Genomic DNA, 20285 nt, shown 5'->3' with positions numbered 1-20285 from the left:
GGACATTCGCCAGCACTGAAGACTTCGACATTGACTTCAGCATTGATCTCAGGCGGGGTTCTCTCCCTTCCTCCCTAGTTCCTCCTGGGGCAAGAGGGACTGGCAAGGGCTGTCTCCTGAGCAGGGAGGCCCTACTTACCTGGTCAGCTGGCAGGCAGAATGGTGGAGCCCCAGCCCTGCTGGCCACTCCCTTTGTGGAATGGCAGCCCCCATTGTACACTCTGCAGGATAGCTCTCCCTTGTGGACTCACTGCCCCCAGTAGCCACTCTCATACTGCATCCCTCCAAACATTAGCCCCTCCTTTTGCATATTATGGAAAAGTGTTCTTTTCCCGGGGTTTCCAGTTGTCCTGGAACAAACAAACCCTGACCTGACTTTAAGTTAGGAGAAGAGGAAGCTTATTCCAAATTTGGTGGCCCTGGCTCTTACCATTTAGGAGGAGTTCTTGAACAAACATTCTCACAAACAGACAGAGGCATTCTAAAATACATAGAGAGAGAGAGAGAGAGAGAGATTGATTACTATTGTACAAAACTTATGAAACAATGAATATTCAGTGCCCTGACATTTTAATATTCGTGTGAGCATTTGTCACTTTCTCTCTTTAGACACATAAATAGTATATTATTTTTTATGATAAAACATAACTCTAACTTTCAGGTAAACTTAATGTGCTATTTGTTGCAGGGCAGTGTAACTGCCAGACCATACCTTTATACCCTTTTTCAGCAGTTCCCAAACTTCAATGCACCATGTCCCCCTTCTTATAACAAAAATTAGTTCATGACCTCAGGAGGTAGGGCCAAAAACTGAGGCCCACTGCAAGGAAAGAGCAGCAAATCTGAAGCCCAAGGGCTTCTGCCCTGAGCAGAGGGGGCATGTAACATTAGTCCTGGGCAATGGGGCTTGGGCTTGGGCTTCATACTTGCTGGTTCCAAAGCCAATTCCAGGCTTGGTGACTCCAATAAAATGGGATTGTGACCCACCTTGGGGTCCTGACCCACACTTTGAGAACCTCTGCTCCATGGTCTATTGCAGTCTCTGGTCACCTACACACTCAGAATAAAAAAAATCTTTTGGTTTTGCTCTGAATCCCTCCTACAGTGTCTTCCTCCATGACACTAGAGGCTACAGTTCTGCTGGCCAGATGGGTGTCTCAACAGCTGTGACATGGCTTTCCTGTGTGGCTTCCTATTAAATTAATCCCCTACTCCACAGGAGTATGGAGAGACTATTTTTGTTCAACATGGTCTGAACAGCGGTTCTCAAACTTTTTGGGCTCCAGAGCCCTTTACATGCGTAAAAATTTATGCAGAGCCCCAGCGGTTCACTGATTGTATGTGTTGTACCTATCGATGTTTCCAGTTTATCAACCTCGCGGAGCCCTTGGAGATGTCTCACGGAGCCCTGGGACTCCGCGGAGCACAGTTTGAGAAACACTGGTCTAGAAGGAAACCTGAAAACTCACTGCAGAAGCAGCTTTATACCAACTATGCTATAAAGAAAATTCCCTAGCTTCCACTGAATATATGGTGCAGAGAAAAATACCACCTTCTTTTCCTATCTAGACACCTTGAACAAATACATTGCCAGATATCAGGCCCCATAAGCAAAAATATCAACCATGCACTAAGAAGTTTCCAAAAAGACATGGTAGATATAGAATAAATGATAATTTATATCAGCTTTCCTTAAACTGAATTAGAAGTGTTTGGATTTCCCATTTTGTTACACTAAACTTCATCCTGCCCTTCTCTTGGGAAGGTTTGTAGTTATTTGCTCACAACTTGTCTTATACTGATTGCAAGTTTCTTTTGCTTTATTTGAATAGTTGTTGCAGAGTGTTGCCACCTTCATAAGTTTTTTCTTCAGAGGTTTTTTGAGGCCCACCACTATGTATTAGCAATCAGTTAATGCCTGATATGCAAAGTTCCCTGAATATTTTTTAAGAAAATCATGTGGAATAGCAATTGATGATAGCCATTGTATTAGGAAAGATCACTGACAAATACTTTGAATTGCATGTTGCTAGTTAAGATGGGAAATATTGGTGCAAGTAGAAGGAATAATTTAGTGTAAGAGTTGGGCGGTTAATCCTCATTTCACATGAAAAATGTTTTATGAGTGTGTTTTTTAAATTCCCGTTTTTATACCTTTAAAAAAAAGCTTGACTAAATCTCTGTGCATTTTAGCCAAAACCAACTGGCGTATTAGGTGCAGTAAACAAGCCATTATCTGCAACTGGAAGGAGACCTTATATTAGAAGCACAGGATCAGAGACTGGAAGCAATATTAGTGTAAACTCAGAGCTGAGCTCTCCTGCGGGAAACAGATCAAGGTACATGGGGATTTTTGTTTGTTTGTTTGCAGCTATTTACTTTATTTCACACGATCTACTCCTGTGTTTAGAAAATGAATGTTCTGTTTGTACACCATTTTACTTTGCTGGATTTTAACAGTCAGGAAATTATTCTTTGCAGTTTTATCCCTATAACCCAGGCTTCCTTATCTGCACTTTTATGATTCTTTTTTTTTTTTTTTTTTTTTTTTTAAACAGTCAGGATAACTGGCGCATTGAGAGGTCATGAACAGCACAGGGTCATATGGCAACTCAATAGCATAGACAGGACTAGAATATGACTCTAACTCCTTGCCATATTTGCAATGAACTAACCACAGGGGTCACTCTATATTATGGATGTAGAATCTTGTACTACATACATCACATGGAAGCTGAGCATCTTAAAACAACACTGATCAATCTCACTAAATTAAGAGGGGGGTTTTGTGTACAGGGTGTGCATTAGCTATATTAAAGTCAATTTGGATCCTGATGGATTGTAAATGTATTCTGATGTCATGTGATTGAAAACTCTAGCTATTTGTTTTTAATGTTTTTCATCTGAAAATATATTAATATGAAAATATATTAATATGACTGAACAAAAATATTGTTGGGTAATTAGATTTTACATCCCACGTGTTTCTAATATGAAGGAATTAAGATTAATCATGTTTCTTAATAAACAATAAATATAATTTCTCGACACTTTTTAGTGACTGTGGTGTTCCAGTTAAAACCAAAGATTTTTGATGAATAAGCCCAGTTAGGATGTTGATGTGTCATTTAATAAAAGGCTAAAATAAAAATGGCTTGAATAAAGATTGCTAATAATATGTGACAGGAGAGTGCTTCATTTTCTAAAGTATATAAGATCAGATTGTGAAAAGTATTGAAGGGACTAACTCCCATAGATTTTTAAAAATCTGCCCCATAGAAAGAGGGAGAGCTTGCACTTTGAAATCTTAAATTCTCAAAAATTTAGCTTTCATAAAATTGAAGGGTAATACAGTAGACTTCCAATAATCTGGCACCTTTGGGATCCAGGGGGTGCCGGATTATCAGATATGCCGGAGTATCAGGAGGTATTTTGGCAGGGGGGCTGTTACGGGTCTGGGGGGGCTTGGAGAAGCCGCGGGCAGAGCAGCTGGGGTGCTGCCTGGTTGGTCCCGCAGCGCTGCCCCTCACTCCCCTGTTCCCCCCTGCTCGGCGTCCGACAGCACCCTAGCTGCTCTGCTCTGCAGCTTCCCCAAGTCAGCCGCTCATCAGTTTCAGTAGCGGCAGCAGCGGACTTGGGGAAGTGGCACGGAGCAGCTCCAGTTGTCCAGTTGGCCGGAACACTTTCAGGTTCCAGTTGGTGCTGGATTATCGGGAGTGCCGGACCACTGGATGCCGGACAATTGGAGGTTTACTGTAGCACTTCTTCATCAGTTTGTAATGTGTCCCACAGTTGGGGCAAAGCTTAGGTGGTCCTACATACACGTGGTAATTACTTTGAATATTCTTACCATAGTATGTTTTGTGAAAAATTTCCCCTCCTTGAACACCTGTGTGCAAGCTCCTAGTCCTGATTAATAAATTTGTTCCCATCTTCCAAACTTTTGGTATCACACTTGAATATTTGTCCGAATGGAAACCATTCTGATAAGGAAATATAAAAGTAAAGCCAGGTGATTTTCCTACTTTGATCCGTGCTTCTCCATATCTGTTTTGAATGAAGAAATGGTTGCATTATATATATTTTTTAATTCCTCTCATAGGGAACAGAGTTCAGACATATCAGAAACTGGGGTCAGCGAAAATGATGAAAATCCAGTGAGGATTATTTCAGTCACACCAGCAAAGACAGAACCTGTGAAAAACAAGGTAGATTTCATATTTTTAAATGGCAAGCTAAATTTCTAAATCTTTCAAGCTAATCTTGCATAGAAACTGACCAGCAGCAGCTGAATCGGGGATGCCTGGGGCAGAGACGGACTATCGGAAGGGGGGGGCTATGAAGGGTCTGGGGTGGTATCCCCCGCCAAACCACTCTAGACCCCTCATAGCCCCACCTTCCGATAGTCCAGCATATCTGATTATCCGGCACCCCGGGGTCCTAAAGGTGCCGGATTATCGGAAGTTTACTGTATATCTTTTTTGAGATGAGGTGGCCACATCTCCACCCAGTATTCAAGATATGGATATATATATATAGAGAGAGAGAGGCAATATGATATTTTCAGTATTATTATTTATCCCTTTTAGGGATATGACTGTGTCACTGAGGCAGCAGCATGAGGGGGAGGAGGTGGGAGCTGGTGCATGTGTAAACTTTTGTGCTGGCTCCTGTGGAGCTGTCTGCCCCCCGCACTGCTGCCTCTGATACAGAGGCAGCAGCCAGGGGTGGCAGTCCCTGCCAGCACCAGCTCCTGCTTCTCCCCTCTCACTCCCCAATTCTACACTTAACACAGATAAACACATTGTAACATCCCTAATCCCTTTGTTGATGATTACCAATATTGTGTGCTTTAATTGCCTTTGCACATTGAGTAGTTGGTTTCAGAGAACTATCCACAATGATGCCAAGATCTTCCTCTTGAGTTGTAACAGCTAATTTAGATCCCATTATTTTATATATAGTTGGTATTATGCGTTCCAATTGCAGTTATCAACATTGAATTTCATCTGCCATGTTGTTGCCTAGTCACCCAGTTTTGTGAGATCCTCTTGAAGCTCTGTGCAGTCCCTGTAGAGAGGAGCTACAAGGACCATTCAGCGCACCTTGTATTTTCAACCATATGAATAACTACGGATTTTCAAGGCACACAGGAAATAATGTAAATAATTTCACTGGGTCCGTTGCCATGGTAGAGTCATGATAACGGTCATCATCTTAGGTATGCTCCTTGAATAACTCCTATGTGGAATTTGCTGGAGACGTGCTGCCAGCTGTTCCAGAGACCATTGATTAGATGGCCACTCATTGCCTCCCTCCTTTGCCCATGCTGGAGCCATTTACGTAGCCCTACTTTATGTAAGAGTAAGAGCACCACCATCCCCCACACACGCACAAACATTCACACTCACTTTCTTCCCCATAACTAGTGAACTTGGCAGAACAAGTAGGAAGGAAGATATCCCCTATGTCCAGTTTCCACCCCCACTTCTTCCCCAAATCTATTTTTTGTCATAGAGCGAGTTCTAGAAGGATTTGTTGATATATTTATTACTGCTACACTACCACAGCTTTGCTGGAGATTGGTCTTAGAAATCCATTTACTAAAACCAATGCCTTTTTTAGCCAGACCCATTGTTTATTGATGGGCAAAGAAACAGTGAAGGAGCATGCTTCATATGATCATGGTGGGAAGTGAGTACTACAGTTCTACTGTAATCTTAGCTTTCAAACTAAAAGTACTTAGTTGGAGACTGAAAAAACGTTTTCTGCTAAAATCAAGCCATCATGTGGGGTAGGTGTTTATATGGCTCATTGCATATCTGCTTCAGAAATTCATGATTTCGACTGAGGTTGGTAACAGTTATAGGTTGACCTTTGAGGGATCGTTTTTGCTTAATAGAACCTTTTCTTTTCTAGGAGATGCATTCTGATCAGGCTACACAAGGAAACATTAGCACTGAACGTGGAAAAAAAAGAACAGCAGCAGCAGCGGGATCAGAAAATATTCATCAAAAAACAGAAGAAAAAAAATCAGATGAATCAGGACCACCAGTCCCTCCCAAACCTAGGAGAGGGCGTCCACCAAAGTCTGAATCTCAGGGCACCACAGTAAAAAATGATGAAACAAATAAACCATCTGGCAGGGGAAGGAAAAGGGCAGCAGTCAGTCAAGAAAGTTCAGGGAGTTTAGAGGCAGGTAATGCCAAAGCACCAAAACAGCAAGACGTAGCAAAAAAAGCAGCACCAGCACAAAGACAAATTGATCTACAAAGGTAAAAATCACATTTTTCCTACCCATAAGATGTATCCTGAGCTTTAGAAGTAATGTATTCAACAAATGGTTAAACACTCTAATAAACCAAAATAACCCACATCATGACTCAGCACGCTGGAGCGTGAAATACATTTTTTCCTGGTGTATCTCAAGAATAAGCCTGTGTATACACTATGAAAACAAGGTTCAGAGCTCTGAATATGACATTTCAGAGCAGAAACTACATCCTTTTTTGTATAGTATTATTTCTTGGCCACATGGGCACGATTACAAGAAGGAGTCCTGTGCCACCACATAGACTGAGATTTATTTGGGCATAAGCTTTTTGTGTGTAAAAAACACTTCGTCAAATGCGTGGAGTGGAAATTACAGAGGTAGGCATTCATATATGTAATAGCGTATCAAAAGAAGGCCAATTCAGTCGGGATGGGTTTGGCTCGCTCCCAGTAGTTGATGGAGAGGTGTGAATACCAAGAAAGGAAAAATTGCCTTTATAGTGAGAGAGCAGGAAAAACTTAAAAAACAACAAATAGTCTTGCAGCACCTAGAGCCGTGGTCACCAACCGGTTGATCGCGATCGACTGGTCGATTGTGAGGCCTCGACCAGTTGATCGCGAGGCGTTCGGGCAACCCCACCCCCCATTTTTCCCCCACCCCCGAGAAGCCCCACTACCTACCTCTAGGAGAGTCCTGGGAGGAAGCAGATGCAGATGCAAGGGACACTCTGCTGCCACTAGCACCTTGTCCCCACTCCCCGACCCTACTCCCATGTCCCCAGCTACAGAACTCTGTCCCTATTCCCATCCCCACTCCCTGAACTCTGTCCCCACTGGCACCCTGTCCCCTGCTGCAGAACCTTGTCCTCTGCCCTCCCAGCACCCTGTTCCCTCTCCCCTGCCCTCAGCCGCAGAACTCTGTCCCCACAAAATGTATAATTATAAATGCTTCATTTTAGATTTAAATAGCGTGAATAAAAAACAGACCATTTATTTCATAACTATAAACACGTGATTTTAATGTTATATATCGCATAATTTAAAAATAAACTGTTTATCAGAGTGTGTAAGTAAGGGCTGGGGATAGCAAGTGATAGACAGGAGGAGAATAGAGAGGGCAGGGCTTCAAGGAAGGGGCAGGGCGGTAGATCTTCGCCTGTTCAGTAGATCTTCGCCTGTTCTGAAATTTAAAAAGTGAACTTCGGTGTAAAAAGGTTGGAGACCACTGACCTAGAGACTAACAGAAAATGTAGATGGCATCATTAACTTTAGTTAGCACAACCCACTTCTTCAGATGGAGTTTAAGGAGTCGATCCAGTTTTCAAATAAATAGCACAGAGAGGGAATGGGGGGAGGGCGAAAGAGGAGGAAATAGAAGAAAAAACGGGGAAAGAAATTTCAATTACAGTGTCCATGCTAAATGAAGCTGATGAGAATACTTAGTACCCACTTTAAGTGCCCTTTGTTTGGTTTTTTTATGTCATTAGGATGTGGAATGTACCGGGCCATCCAGCCAATGTCTTTGTTTACATTTCTGTTGTAGGAATCAAACTTGTAAATGAAATTAAGTTCTGTAGTTTCCCTATCGAACTGGCCTTTGAAATTGGTTTGAGATAATGCACTTACTTGGAGATCCATTACTGAGTGCCCAGGCAAGTTAAAATGTTCCCCCAACAGGTTTCAGTGTGATGCCTTTTCTGGTATCTGACTTGTGTCCATTAATTCTTCCTCAGAGAGACTATCTGGTTTGGCCAATATACGTGGCAGAGGGACATTGCTGGCACTTGATGGCATAGATCACATTAGTGGATGTGCAGTTGTATGAGCCTCTGATGTGATGGTTTATGTGGTTAGGTCCTGTGATGATATTGCCTGTAGAGATATGTGGACAGAGTTGACATTGGGGTTGATTGCAGGGGTGGGTTCCTGGATGAGTATGATGGATGTTCTGTGTGGTTATTGGAAAGAATTTATTTATTGGAGGTTAGGGGGTTGTCTGTAGGCAAGGATTGGTCTGAAGTAGCTGATGTCTGGGTATGCATCTGGCCTTTTCAGTCTCTTTTTCCCACTTTCCCGAGTGGGTATTTCAGTTTTAAGAATGCTTTATATAAAACCTATAGGTGTTTGGAGCAAATCTAGTTATATCTTAGGGCCTGGCTGTAAACATTTTATAGGGAAATGTGTCTTGGATGGAAGCTGGTTGGTGTAATGTAACAGTTGGTAGGCTTCCAGTATAAGGTGGTGGAAATGTGTCTGTCGTGTAGTTGTACTGTAGCATCAAAGAAGTGGAGCTCTTGTGTGGAGTGGTTCAGGCTAAGGTTGATGGTATGGTGGAAGTTATTGAAATCCCTCTGAAATTCTTCAAGGGTTTCCTTCCCATGAGATAATAGTGAAATGAGAAGCTGGATATGAATCAATAGTGTGCCCTTATGGGCAAGAAGGCTAACTGCATATTGGTGTACATTAGGAGGAGCATTTCCAGGAAAGTGATTATTCTCCTTTATTCAGGTCTGGTGAGGTCACATCTGGAGAATTGTATCCAATTCTGGGCCTCCCATTACAAAAAGAACATGCAGACATTGAAGAGAGTCCAGCAGAAGGCAACCTAAAGGATTAGGAGGCTGGAGCACATGACTTATGAGGAGATGCTGAGGGATTTGGGCTTATTTAGTCTAGAGAAGATTGATAGCAGCCTTCAACAATTTGAAGAGGAGTTCCAAAGGGGATGAGAGAGGCTGTTCTCAGTGATGACAGAATGAGGAGCAATGGTTTCAAGTTACAGTGGGGGAGGTCTAGGTTGGATATTAGGAAAAACTATTTCACTAGGAGGATGGTAAAGCACTGGAGAGGGCTAACTAGGGAAGTGATAGAATCTCCATCCCTAGAGGTTTTTAAGTCTCAGCTTGACAAAACCCTGGCTGGGATGATTTAGTTGGGATGGGTCCTGCTTTTGGCAGGAGGTTGGACTGATTGACCCCCTTAGGTCTTTTCCAACCCTGTGATTTTCTGATTCATACAAAAACCAGTAGAACACTTTAAACCTCCCTGGACACTCAGTAACTGATTTAAAAATAGCCACCCTCTTACCCAAAAAAAGGGTAATTAACCCTTTCCAAAAACCCAATTAACAAAGAGAGCTGCAATTCATTTGCAAATTTAACAAAATCAAATTAGGACTGAATAAGGATTTACAAACTTCTCCATGGGCTGCTGGGAGTGAGCCACATCCACCATGACTGAATAGGCCTCATTAACACTGGTCCTACACTTTTTAAGTAGCTTCCTTCTTTTGATATGTGCATGTGAGAGTGAGTGTCCTACCTCTGTGATTTTTACCCATGGAAGCTAAATCTGTTAGTCTTTGAGGTGCCATAGGCCTTGCTGCTGTTTTTGCAGACACAGATTAACATTGCTATCCCTCTGCGATATGGGTACAATTGCAATCGATATTTATATCAGAGATGTTGTATCAGAATAAATGATAAAATGATAGGGATGTAAAAATGCAGTTAAAAATATAACCGTGTAACCTATGAAAATCACTGTGTAACCTCTATGCGTGCTGCAGGCTCTGCAATATAAAAGCTTCAATTACCTTTGTATTATGGAGCCCACAGCAAATCTCCCCAGGAGTGGGGCTAGGGCTGCTGTCTTTTAATGAGATAACCACTCCCAGGGAGACTTTGCTGTGGGCTCTGCAGCCAGCTCCCTGGGAGCAGGGCTGACAGCACCTGCCAGCCCTGCTCCTGTGGGAGTCAACATGTAAGTCAGGTTCAGGAATCAGTCCTGCAGCAAGGGGGGGGGGAGCGGAGTAAGGCAGCTGGGCCTGATGAAGGGGAACCAAGGCAGGCAGGGAGGGAGCTGTTCCAGCCCTTCTGGTTAACTGGAACTGGTAAGCCTCACTCTTACCAGTACAGGTAAGGCTTATCGGTTAACCAGTTAACTTTTTATATCCCTAGTCTATGACAGCATCAATGTAGGAAGAGAAGAGATTAAAACCCACTAAGTGTCATATTAGTATACAGAGAAAAAGAATCTGTATTTTACACTTGTCCTTGAAATTCTGTGGCATTTAATTTTTCATATGCTTAAAACAAGCTATGCATCTGATAGCTTCTTTTGCAGTATGTATAAACTCAGAATAGTGATAGAAATGTATAAACTCAGTTATTCCTAAATAAATGTCAAAGCAGTGTTAACATTTTTCAGAAGCCAGGTGCTGGGAAGTGATGGAGATTCACTGTTGGAGATAGAATCAAGTCCAGGATATTCATCAAATGATATGGATCATTTTAAGGCCTGTGAGAGCAGCCAGGAAGACAATGAGGATACAGAGCTAGCAGAGAGAGGCTTCCTTAAGGTGCAGCAGGGACTTACACAGGCTATTTTATATTTTTATTGTAGTTTGGGCAGTAGGGAATCAAGGAATCCCATTTCCCTTCTATAAAACCACCTTTGAGTGTGAGACATCACAAAAATCTTAGCTTTTTTGACTGTTAGTAATTATTTGTGGATATCAGAAAAGGTGTTTGCTGGATTACTTGCTTTTAGATAAGAGTTCAATGATAGTCTTTTCTGGACTTGAATTCTTAAAGCTTTTGTTTCAAGTTACTCTTCCTATTCCACATCATGTGTTCTCAAACTTCGTTGCACCAAGATTCTTTTTTGAGAACAAAATTACTACATGACCCCAGGAGGGAACCTGAGTTCCCACTGCCTTGGGAAGGAGGGGACATGAGGGACCTGAGCCCAAGCCCTGCTGCCCCAGTTGAGGGTGGAGCCTGGGCTTCAGCTTCAGCTCTGGATCCCTTCAAGTGTAATGCTGGCCCTGGCGACCTCATTAAAATGGATTCAAGACTTACTTTGGGGGTGCACAGTTTGAGAACCACTGCACTACATTAATTCAGTTTGATTCAACAAGAGAAAATGTTATGCAATGTTATGGAAGTTAAAGAATACATCTATCTTCATTCAGGTTTCGGTAGCACAACTTTTGGTTAAAACATGAAAATACGTAGCAGGGTAATGCAGACTTATTGAACCAGTGCTGGGGTAGTTCAGAAAATATACAATATAAAGCTGTTAGATTAAAATCACAGGTGAAGAGTCAAGCATATTGTAGGAACATAAATGTATTCATTGGTGAGGGTGGTTTTTATGGTTCAGGAGTAATTGAATTTTATTTACACAAATATTTAACTCTTATTTTCTTTTCTCCACATAAGGTAAAAAGAAAGCTTACTCGTAAAGGGAGGAAATGAAGGCCAAATAATAAAAGGCAAGCTCCAAGCTTCTGCAAAAACTAAGATTCTGAAATTTCCTATACAGGAACTGAAATTACTTCAAAACATACAGCTTTCAGCTCTGAAAACAAAAGGAAAACTATGCTTCCCTTTTTCATGAAATTAATCCTTCTCAATGAAATTGTAAAGCAGAAACTCTTGAAAAAGAGGCTAAAAGCATCTGTACTTACTTCCCCAGAGACTTTTTTTTATGAAAAGTCAATAATTAAGCAAATTGCTTAACACTTGGTTCAAGTTTCTGCATATCTGGAGTTTAAAATGTTTTACTCCATTAATTTTCATGCTGCATTTTTTTAAAGAAAGTCAAAGGAGGTCCTTTTACTGACATTGAAAAGTCATGATCCTAGAGCCAGGTTATTCCCATGTTTCACAAGAAAAGTAGAAGTCTACTGAATGGAAACAAGAGTAGAGAAAAATCACAAGAAATATTTCTTTGCTTTACTTTTGGAGACTCTTTTATGTATAATTCTTCCCGCCTGCCTACTTTTCTGCAAAAATAAGATGTACAGATTTCAGTTCCCTGCTATGAAAAGTCATGTGCTGGCAATTTTATAAATGTTGCTTTCTGATTTTTATCAGAGTGGGAAAATAATCACTTAAAATTATTATTGATTTGCAAGTAGACATTTCATTTTTTAATTTTCCTCCACTTTAGTTTAATATAATTTGCAATAAATGTACATATTGATGTTTGTTTTATAAAAACATATATCACTTTTAAGTGTTTTTACTCCAGCAGTTCTTCTGTTGGAATATTCAAAATTTTAAATGAGTAAAGACAGTCCAGGATTTGATTTTATAATGTTTGTCACCAGATTTTTATTATTGAAGTAAAAAAGTCAATTTTTAAAAATAGTTGGACTTCAGGAGCTTTTAAGGAAAGTTGGAAATGTTTAGGATTGCTCTCAATTTTAAGCATTGTGCTGATTGGAAGTAAGACTGTTTTGCATTTTGTCTTCCTGTTCAGGCTCATTTTTAATGTTTATTTTAGAAAAACTGTTGCATCAATATTATGTTTCCTGGCATCGTTCAGCATAGATACAGTGTACACTTTTATGTACACGTGATCATATTTAAGTTTGTTGCATAAAATAAACGCTTCTAGGTGTCATATGGTGGTCCTTTTTTCATTTCCTCTAAATCTAATTATTACATATATGTGTGTGCTGTCCTGTACACAGAAACATTGCATTTGAGCAAATAGGCTATGTGTAGAAACGTATGTAGTCAGAAGGGAGAAACTTTGCATTTGAATAGATTGTTTGATTTGTTTTTTGTAAATTATTTTTTCCTGCCTAGAGGATAAGCATTGGGCTGCAACTCAAGAGAACTGGGTTGTATTCCTGGTTCTGCTATTGGCTTGCAAGGTGACATTTAGTAAGTTGCATCACACCTCTGTGCTTCAGTCACCCATTTGTAAAATGATAGTGTTTTTACTTTGTGAAGTATTTTGAGATGGTGATTAAAAAATGCTATCTAAATACTTTTTTTTGGTTTTGTAATTGATGCACTTGTTGAAGGAATGACTACTGTCCTAAATTGTTAGTGTTGCTGTATGTTGTTACAGTTATCTTTCTCTAGTCCCAGAGTGGCAGTGCTTCCTTGATGGGTCATATTTTGTGTTTGTGTTCACACAGAGCAATAGCTACATTTCAGGATTTCTAGAGCAATATGAGAATTTCTGATATTAAAGGGGTTTTATATTTATATCAATACTAGAAGATTTACCCAGTGTTGCTCAGGTCATTAGCTCAAATAAGTTGGTTTTCTTCATTTAAATCATTGCTCTTGGATGGTGCTGGGAATGAGGAATTCAGTATGCAGGCTGCCTCAGGGGAAAAGGACAGCCGTAGCCCTCTCACCACAGCAGCTTGGGGACAGGTGAGAAGCATGACTGTCCATGGTCACTGCAGTGGGCATAGCTGGGCAAGGGGTGCATTTCCCCTGGCTGGAGGACGGACAGACACTGAAATATATATTATAGTAGATTAAAGATGCTAAATATCGAGTAATTTACTAGTCGAGTAGTCGATGCAATTTCCATTGACTAGTCGATAGGCACTTCCACATTCCTCCTTTGAAATGCACAAGAGCCCCCATTGGGGGCTCTTGTGCATTTCCAAGCAGAAGCTCCCACCCTGGATGCTGCATTCCATGCTGCACTGCTGCTTTGACATGCCATGCGGAGCCTGGGGTCAGCTGGGGAGTCCCTAGCTGATCCCAGGCTCTACACAAATGCTGCAGCAGCATTTCAAAGGGGCAGCCCTGCAAAGCTGATCCTGGGCTCAGCTGTGTCGCTTCCCCTTTGAAATGTTGAGGCGGTGTTTTAGAGGAGCAGTGCCACACAGAGCGTAGGCTCAGCTGCTCCTTTGAAACTCTGTCATAGCATTTCAAAGGGGGCAGTGCCACACGGAGCCCGAGGTCAGCTCAATGCTGCACTGCTTTGAAACACCAAGGCAGCAAAAGGTAGGGGGGAAGACTAGTCAACTAGTCCTTAACATCTTCATAGTAGATGTCCCTTTCTAAACTCATGCCCCCTGTTGTTTCAATGGCATAACAACTATCTTGGTCCCCATCGCTGCCCCCCTGTGGTCATTCTATAGTGTAACTCTCCCTCCTACTGAGTCCTCCCTTTCTATTTAATAAGAAACAATCCCATTCCCGGCATATCTCATTGTCCTGGCACAACCAAACCCTGACCTTGCTTTAAGTAACATAAAAGGAAGCTGAATACCAAATTTCTGGTCCTAACTTTTACTGTTTAGGAGGAGTTCTTGAACCAACTGACTCAGATGCACATTTTTAAAATATAGTAAGATCAATATATTTAAATATATTAAAGGGACGCTGTTAAATTTGAAGTCATAGAATAGTTAGTTTTTCTTTTATCAATAGATTTTAGATTTCTAGGACTGAATTTTAAAAATCTGTTCTACTCTTCATCATATATATTTATACTTTTGACACACTAGTCCAGTGTTTCCCAATTTTATTTGGCCACTGAACCCTTTTAAACGTGAAAGAATTTTGCGGAACCCCTGATAAGGAGTCTTATATATGGAGCTGAAAAAGTAGACCACAAATAAGTAAGGATAATAATAAACAAATGCTAAACAAGGTCAAGAGATCAACATTTAATTGCACATATTTAAAAACAAAAATTACATTTAACGTGTACAGCCGGTCCCCGAGTTGCAAACGGTCGAGTTACGACTGTTCGCATTTACGACCAAAGCTCCTAGGGAGCAGTCATAAAGGTGGTCCCCGAGTTACGAATGCGACCCACGCTTACGAACAGCGTGGTCATTATGTAACTCAATGGGGTCTGAGTTATGAACAGATCGAGTTATGGCCAAGTGTTTGGTCCGTAACTCGTTCGTAACTCGGGGAGAGGCTGTATAACATTTTTTTCAATCATAAAATGTTGTTGTAATGGCATTTTCTCACAGAACCCTGATTTTCACTTCATGGAACACCATTTGGGAAACACTGCACTAGTCAGTTTTATCTTGGTTCTCATGCTAAAGTTCAGATAACTATTTTTGCTGACTTGTTTACAGTTTAAAACATTTCCATAACTTTAGGTTTTGGATATGTTGTAAAAATATTATAAAATATTTTGGTTGTGAATTAGTGTCTTACAGTTATTTGAAATCGGAACTTTATGTACTTTTATATAAATGTGTGACTCAAAATTATTAGTCTGCAAAGGTTTTAGAGATTTTAGAAAATGGATGTTAGAACTTCTCTTTTCTTTTTGTTTATTTTAAATGTATATAGCCACTGGCAAACCCAGTTAGCTGAAATAACGTCAACGATTTGCAAAAAAAAATTTAAATTAACTTTGAGTTTATTGTTAAACAGTAAACTAAGTTTTACTTGATTGTTGATAAAACAAATTGCAGTTTTTTTCCTGATTTTCTAATGTTTAACTTCTGTCAAGTAATTATTGAAGGATGCCTAGGATTTATGGATGCTAGCCACAATGCTATATGTGGAACCCTGGAAACCTAGTGCTCCTGATATGTGTTTTCCTTCAAGTACTCCAGCAATATTTTTGTTCCTCAAAAGCCTGTAGAAATTTGTTTTAAAACTTAAAAAATCCTGTATGTTCTCTGGGAATAAATGTTAGGAGACTAGGTTTTCCGCTTCTTTTCTGCAGCCAGGAGTATTTTCATAGCAGAATCAGTGAAAATACAACAGCTCCTTCTTTCAAATCTGCCCTGCTACAAATCCTACTCAGTGGGACTCTGTATGATGGAGGAATTGAGGGACAGTTGGGCCCATTCCATCTTTGACCTAAGATGGAGATTTGGGAGGACATCTAGGATGCAGGTATTGTTCCAGCATGAATACACCTGAACTGGAATTCATATAGGCAACAAATCTTGAAGAACAACCGTTACTCTTGGGTAAGTAATAATTCTTTACACTGCTGCTGTCATGGGAATAAACAGAGGGCTTTGTTCATTGCCTTTCAGGTCAACATTAATCCAAGCATTTTTTTTAAAAGATAGTTTATTGGTATATGGCAATATGCAAAATATGCTAACTAGTCATCTAAATGTGCATAAAGTGCCACACAGTTTCATGAAACATGGCAGCTATGCAAAACCTTCAGTCTTTTCAAAGTTGTACTCTTTCCTCTACCAACTGTCTAAAATGAAGAACATGTTCACTCACATTCTGTAACACTTTGGAGACTAACAAAAATATATAAATAGTATCATGAGCTTTTATGGGCACAACCCACTTCTTCAGATGACAAATATGGAGCAAGACACACAGAGGTTGAATTATAAAGCAGAAATGGGGAAGAGGAGGAGGAGAAAGAAAAGGGAAAAAATGACAGCATTGAAGTAGGGTGTAAGTCCTACTCTATTAGCCTCATTTAGCACCAACACATTGAAAGGTTTTTTTCCTTTTTTATTTTCCTCCTCTCCCTGTCCCCTCTTAATTCAGCCTCTTGCTCCCTATTGGTCATCTGAAGAAGTGGATTGTGCCCATGAAAGCTCATGATACTATTTATATATTTGTTAGTCTCTAAGGTGCTACAGGGCCATTGTTGTTTAAGTTGTTTTAGTTACAGACTAACATGGCTAGCCCTCTGAGACAGTCTGTGTTAGTAATACCACCAATCATTTTTTTAAACTGCAGACAAAAGGGGACACACCAAAAAAAAAATTGTTACCCAATCAGGAATCTAGACATTATAGAATATCATTCCACTACTTCCCTTAAGATCCTCTGCAATGAAAATTGACCTTTCAAAAGACCGCAGATTTGGGGGAAGAGGGATTTTAGCACCATAATTTTGTGAGAAGCCTTAATCTGTAGTTGTAGATTTGACTCTTGCATCTGAAAGATCTACTTGATCATCTTATTCTTAATTGGTAAAACCTCTAATATTTCTGAGATTGGATTCACAAATGTATGCTGCATCTTCTAAAGCAGTGATACCCAGACTGATACTTGAGAGCCACCAGTGGCACTCGAGTGCATCTCTTGTGGCTCTTCACAGCAAATTATATTAAAACAGTGTGATTTAATTAGCCAGTCAAGATGCTTTTACTATATTATTAACCAATTGTAGTTGATTTAGTCATTTTGCTATGGGGGGGGGGGTGTTCACACTGCTGTGGCTCTTTTGGGTAATGTCAATTGCTAATTTGGCACCTAAACCACTGAGGCCTGGGTATCACTGACAAAGGAAACTATAAGCAGTTATCTATAAATGCAGAGGGACACATTCTTTCAGAGGTGGTTCCATCTCACATCTTTCGCCACAAGCATCAAAACCCCACTCTTTATGCCAGAATTGTTGCTAATTCACATTGTTTCCTCCTTTGTTCCTTTGACTCATCTGAAGCCTTAAAAGTTATCCTCAGTCATGCAGTAAAAAACAGGTCTATTTAAATCTTTATCTGGCAACACCAACTCATTTGAAAATGTGGTGGTCTAGGACCCTTTTTACCTAATGCAAAGATTTAATATATTCAGCTACTGGGGCTGATCAAATTAGTCCAACATTACAGAAGGTTGTTCCAAATTATCTTTTTCTCTGAAGACTGTCTCTATCCAGTTTGTTTTTTGGATTATGTCTCTTATGTCCAATGTACCTCTTGCAGTAGGTCAAGAGACTATTCAGTTTATAGCAACATCATGTAACACCAGAAGGAGTGTGGTAAGGTAATGCGAGAGGAGTAAAGCAACTTTCATGATGCTGAGAAATACACAAACCTTTACAGGGCAGACACAGATTCTGCTCAGTGTACAGAAACCCACGCTGGAGAAGCCTGGCGTTTTCAAAAACAAAAGATGGGAAGAACACGGAGCCTGAGCTTGGCTTACTTTAGTGCGTGTGCAGCCAGGTACTCTTCCATTCAAATCAGATTGCAGAAGCATCTTCTGAGGTGAGGGCGCTCAGGCAGCTTATGCAGAGAGATGCATTGTCGTCTCTCTGGTTCTAGAAAAATTCCCCTCTCAACCCCATCTCTCACTCTGACCAGATTCTGCTGGTGTATATTACCTCTGGTGCCAAATGTGCCATGACTCTAAGCAAAAGAATTCTATCTGGGGAATGGAGTCCCTATTCTCAAAACCATGAACAAGGAATGAGTGGACCAAGGAAACCAGTATTATCTCTAAAGCTACTCTGTTGCTTGGCTTCACTGCAGAGCTTCTGGCTATGGTCTTCCAATGTTCCTCCTGTTTCCTGAGGATACAAATTTAGAACACTGCATAGGTCTTTTTGGCTCTTCTGTATGTTTTAAACTACCCTAGATTGTATGTTTGGTCCTGGTGTCCTCCAGTAGATAACCCTACAAATGTTTGATTAAAAAAAGCAAAACACTTTACTCCATCTTACAAGCAGCTACACACATCTTTCCAGTAGGCATTGCCTGATGGTGTTCGGGAGTTCCTGGGGATAGTTGCTTTCCCCTCCATCTTTGGCCTCTTGCGTAAGATGTTGTAGGAGTAAGAGAGGATTCCAACTCTGACTCGTTTCAGCCCCTCCCTTCTACTTGAGGAGGGAATCTACCCTTTGCTATAGCTGGGCCATGCATTTGTAACTGATTTCAATTTTGGACTTCTTACAAGGGCACTGCAGGCTGAGACATCTTGTTCTCCATTCCTATTTTTGTTTCCTCCTTCAGGTCACTCTGGACTTTGTAGATTCTGTCACCTAATCCCTACTGCAGAGTCTTCCCGGAAGAGTCTGCCAATCTCAAAAATGTAGATCTGGGCTTTGCCCATCCATATATTATGCTTTGCTTTTAACTGATGGCAAATAGTTATGAAGGTGACACAGCCAGCAGCCAAAGTCTGCAATAATTTCTTTGTCTCTCAAAGGAACCTGAGCATAGCAGGTACGTAACTAAAGTTCTTTTCCAAGATGATTGCTGACTGCCACAGTAGGACATAGCCAGGATTTTTTTTCCTACTCCCATATTTGGGATTTTTTTCCAGACTAGTTCTTAGTTTTCTTCTGTCTTATTCAAGAAAAATGTTTAAATTGCTTATCTCCAGATCTGTGCTTTAACTTGGCTGTGTTATAACCCGTTGCACCTTTATCCCATTGAAGGGGCCTATCACAGAAGTCCCCTTGGGCTTGTCTCCTGGTGTGCTGATCATGACACTAATGCCCACAGCCTTGCCCCATGGGGATCCTTACCACCCTATCCTGCTGAACCAGAAGTTCTGGTCTCCCCCTGTCAAGGCACAGAGTTGGGGTTACTGCCCCTCAGCAGAGAAACACAGTTGCTGAACCAATTCAACTCTGGGAGGGCTCAGCTCTAGAGGTTTAGCACTTGGAAACCAAAACCCCCAAATAAATCCATCTTATCTTTTGTAAAAATCTTCAAATGGGTTAAGGTCTGATTTAAAAAGGAAGGTGATAAATTGTTCTCCATGTCCACTAAAGCTTTGACAAGAAATAATGACTTTACATTAGAAGCTAGAAATTTTTTTCCACCTGTAAGGGTAGTTAACTTCCAGACCAGGCTTCTATGGGAGTGTGTAGCATTTCTATCTTTGGAGAGTTTTATGAATAGATTAGACAAACACCTGTCTTGTATGATTTAGCTTTACTTTGTCCTGCATCAGTGCAACACTCGAGGTCCCATCCAGGCCTACAGTGTTATGAGTCAAAGGTGGAGAAATAGGACTGGAAATCAATGTCTGAGTAATTTTTTATTCCCCCCCTTCTACAGATCTGAACACCAAGCAAAGCTGTTTCTAAGGGCTAGCTTCCAAATCTACAAACTACCCTGGGCAAGAGTGATGAAAAGGCTTGCTGGAAAGCCCTGATTGTCTAGAGGTGTGTCCCTCCTCAGTGCTCAGCAACAGCTGCCCAGCTCCCAGAGATATTGGGTCCATTATTGACTTCACGTTCCTCACTGAAGAGGATTATCAATCCAGAAGAGAGAGAAGCAAATCATGAGAGGCTGACTCCCACTGGAGGGCAGGACTGTCACTCCAAAACAAAGACATGGACCATGACCACTTACTTAGCTTGTGGATTGGAACCACAGCACACAGCTAGTAAGCTGAGGCTGACCCAGCAACAAAGGGATCAGAGCTAGTCTATACAAGGATTTCTCAGCACAAACCAGCATCAGAGACCGCTGCAAAGGAGATGGAAAATACCATTGTACAGGACTGAGACTGGATTGTTTGGTCTCCAAGGTCACGGGGGTATTTAGATGT

The 20285-nt window shown here is 40.9% G+C and overlaps 1 protein-coding gene across 6 annotated transcripts in view; it reads left to right on the top strand.

Moving 5' to 3' along the window:
* Positions 1–12687, top strand: part of PDS5A (PDS5 cohesin associated factor A) — a 152618-nt gene extending 139931 nt beyond the window's left edge. For 5 of the 6 annotated variants that reach the window (XM_025187940.3, XM_025187941.3, XM_089777847.1 and 2 more), the window contains exons 30-34: positions 2194–2339; positions 4103–4208; positions 5920–6275; positions 10483–10633; positions 11499–12687. In XM_025187940.3, coding sequence (XP_025043725.2) covers positions 2194–2339; positions 4103–4208; positions 5920–6275; positions 10483–10633; positions 11499–11534 — 795 coding nt within the window. In that variant the 3' untranslated portion in view covers positions 11535–12687. The remainder of the gene's footprint in view (positions 1–2193; positions 2340–4102; positions 4209–5919; positions 6276–10482; positions 10634–11498) is intronic. The other variant, XM_075930551.2, reaches the window with a different exon arrangement.
* The last annotated feature ends 7598 nt before the right edge of the window (positions 12688–20285 follow it).

This window comes from Pelodiscus sinensis, chromosome 4, assembly GCF_052426305.1.
Source record: "Pelodiscus sinensis isolate ZL-2025 chromosome 4, ASM5242630v1, whole genome shotgun sequence".
NCBI lineage: Eukaryota > Metazoa > Chordata > Testudines > Trionychidae > Pelodiscus > Pelodiscus sinensis.
The sequence above is the reverse complement of the archived record's forward strand: the minus strand, read 5'-3'. Positions and strand labels throughout refer to the sequence as shown.